Source organism: Malurus melanocephalus, unplaced genomic scaffold (genome assembly GCF_030028575.1).
Source record: "Malurus melanocephalus ecotype Western Australia unplaced genomic scaffold, MMel_1.1 scaffold_978, whole genome shotgun sequence".
Lineage (NCBI taxonomy): Eukaryota > Metazoa > Chordata > Aves > Passeriformes > Maluridae > Malurus > Malurus melanocephalus.
The window spans coordinates 80716-83235 of NW_026624210.1; the positions used below are offsets into that span (position 1 = coordinate 80716).

Here is a 2520-nt window from a genome sequence, read left to right on the forward strand (position 1 = left end):
CCCATCGCTGCCGCCTGTCGCAGCGGGCTCCCCATCGCTGCCGCCTGTCGCAGCGGGCTCCCCGTGGCTGCAGCCTGTCGCAGCGGGCTCCCCGTGGCTGCCGCCTGTCGCAGCGGGCTCCCCGTGGCTGCCGCCTGTCGCAGCGGGCTCCCCGTGGCTGCCGCCTGTCGCAGCGGGCTCCCCGTGGCTGCAGCCTGGCGCAGCGGGCTCCCCGTGGCTGCCGCCTGTCGCAGCGGGCTCCCCGTTGGGCAGCAGGGCGCTGGCAGCGCTGCCTTTGCCTCCCCAGGAGCCGGGCTGCCGCTGGCCTGGCCGTGGGGAACGGGGCACGGCCGCTGCAGGGGACTGCGGCTTCTGCTGSGACACCGACACTCGCTCTGCCTCTCGGGACTCCTGCACCTTGAAAATGCAGGCAAAAGCGTCAGCTAAGTACACACAACAAAGGGAAATGCTGTCTGTCATGACTGATGGTCCTTTGTGAATTCACATGTTAGCAACAAACAGTGAAACCATAATCACCTGGCCAATGACATCAAGTTTATTCTAAAAGCACCATTTGTTTCTCCAATGCCATTTGACAGAAGCTACAGTGGGAAATCTTGTTATCAGCAGTGATAACAAGCACCTTTTATCTTCAAATCAGTCAGGATGCCTCACAGCAGCATTTGACAGGTTTTCTGTGGCGAATCAACAGATATGCAACTACGATGGCAGACTCATTAAAAAAAAAACCAGCAAAAAATTTTCAGTCATTTGCAAGCCTGAACATTTGAGATCTGAAAAAGTAATAGTTACTTACAGCTTGATTTTCCATCCGTGTAAAAATGACATTTAACATCTGGGTCAGGGTAGCTTTGGCAGTTGTTTGGTTAATGAGATTCTTACTGGCCAGATAGATGTTGTAGCAGGTTCTAACAGTTTGAAGAATTGTTCCTTCATGGATTTCTATATATGGAGATGTTACTGCAGTGAGGAGAGCCTGGAAAAGTCCATAACACAGCAAAAACGGACTCTAAGCAATTAGGCAGCAATGCTCTGCATGCTCGTCTCATGCATAATCACAAAGTCTTGCAGAACAATCAGTATGTTTGCTACAAAACACACCGGYACCTCTTCTTAAGACTTTACAAGCAATGACATTTCAAATCAAAGAAGGTTTAGAAGGACTTCCATATCTCTCTTCCCTCCAGAGCTGTTCTTAGAGGATTTTATCAAAACTGATTTTCCACTAAGGGAGATTTTCCACCCTCAGATGAAAGTTGTTATATTCCATACCTTCATTTCCACACAAGAGCCAATAGGCCTCCACTAACATCAAGCTGGATTACTAGAAGGTTCACCAACTTCCACGCTCAGCTAACTAGCCCCAGATTTCAGAGCCAGAACACACAGTCCAGAGACTCCCATGCCTTGTTGAGAGCATATACTGGCAGCTGTCTGGAAAAACGGCCATGGCAGCAGCCAGGCTTGAACAGCATTGCATCCCCGTTCCAGGGTGGGTGCCAGGGCTGGCAGCAATTCCCTGGCCTGATGGAGGTGGGCACTGCCAGTCACTGAGACCAAGCTGTCTGAAAGATGGCTCATCTCAGAAAGAAGGGCAAACATTTATCAAATATTCCCTTCCATTCTGCTTCCCCAACAGAAAATACATTTTCCACAGCACCTCTGTCCTGGTTACAGCCTCCCTGAACGCAGTGACACACAGGACAGTGTAAGTAATGACGCAGCTGGGCCCTCAGTAATATATCTCACTCTTTTTTTCCAGTTACAAAATGAAGGACAAAGAAAGCAAATCAATATTGCACCAAAATAAATCAAATAGAATACCTTAATTATCTGCAGTTGTACTCCTTCATCTGTTTGAGGACCYTGAAAGCAATTGCAAATGGTTTCAACAATTCGGTCAATCAGTCGTTTTCCAGGAGCTCCGCTGTCCGGGGCATTGCCAGTGATATGCCCATATGCAATGAGTTTCTGGATAGAAAGAACACAGCTTTGATGACCATATACTGGTAAGAAAAAACACAGTTTAGCACAGCATAAAAAAGGCTATTTAGATAGCATACCTCACTTAACCAGCTTTAACACTAAAAGTTTAATACAATCTATAGTCTGGCCACCAAATACTTTGACTGCTCACGTATGTGGACAAAACAGACTTTAGTATGACACAAAAGCTTTTTGCACCTGGCCACTTTCTTCATACCATAACCAGAGAAAAAAATTTTAACAGCAGTCTTTATGTTACACCTTTGTGTAACACCAGTTCAAAACCAAAGGGTTCTGCCCAAGAGGTATAAGAATGCTGTAAGCATCTAAAGAGGAAAAAGAAAGATTCCCCCACATCAGCATCTCAAGAAACCSCACAGTAAAATCATTGTAGAGCACCCCAAAGCATCTTTACTGACTCATGTAAGCATCCCTGAGCCTCAGCAAAGGCTGCTCCAGAGGAGCCACACTGCCCTCAGTGCCCCTGTGAGCCTGGTGGGGCTGTGTGGGGCTGTGTGGGGCTGTGTGGGGCTG

The 2520-nt window shown here is 48.1% G+C and overlaps 1 protein-coding gene across 1 annotated transcript in view; it reads right to left on the bottom strand.

The window, feature by feature from the left end:
• The window catches only part of ARFGEF2 (ADP ribosylation factor guanine nucleotide exchange factor 2), a 32461-nt gene that overhangs the window by 24445 nt on the left and 5496 nt on the right, over positions 1-2520 (bottom strand). The window contains exons 4-6 of the mRNA XM_057386511.1: positions 1825-1971; positions 797-976; positions 159-396 (exon numbers count right to left, since the gene is read on the bottom strand). Of these exons, the coding sequence (XP_057242494.1) occupies positions 159-396; positions 797-976; positions 1825-1971 (565 nt within the window). The remainder of the gene's footprint in view (positions 1-158; positions 397-796; positions 977-1824; positions 1972-2520) is intronic.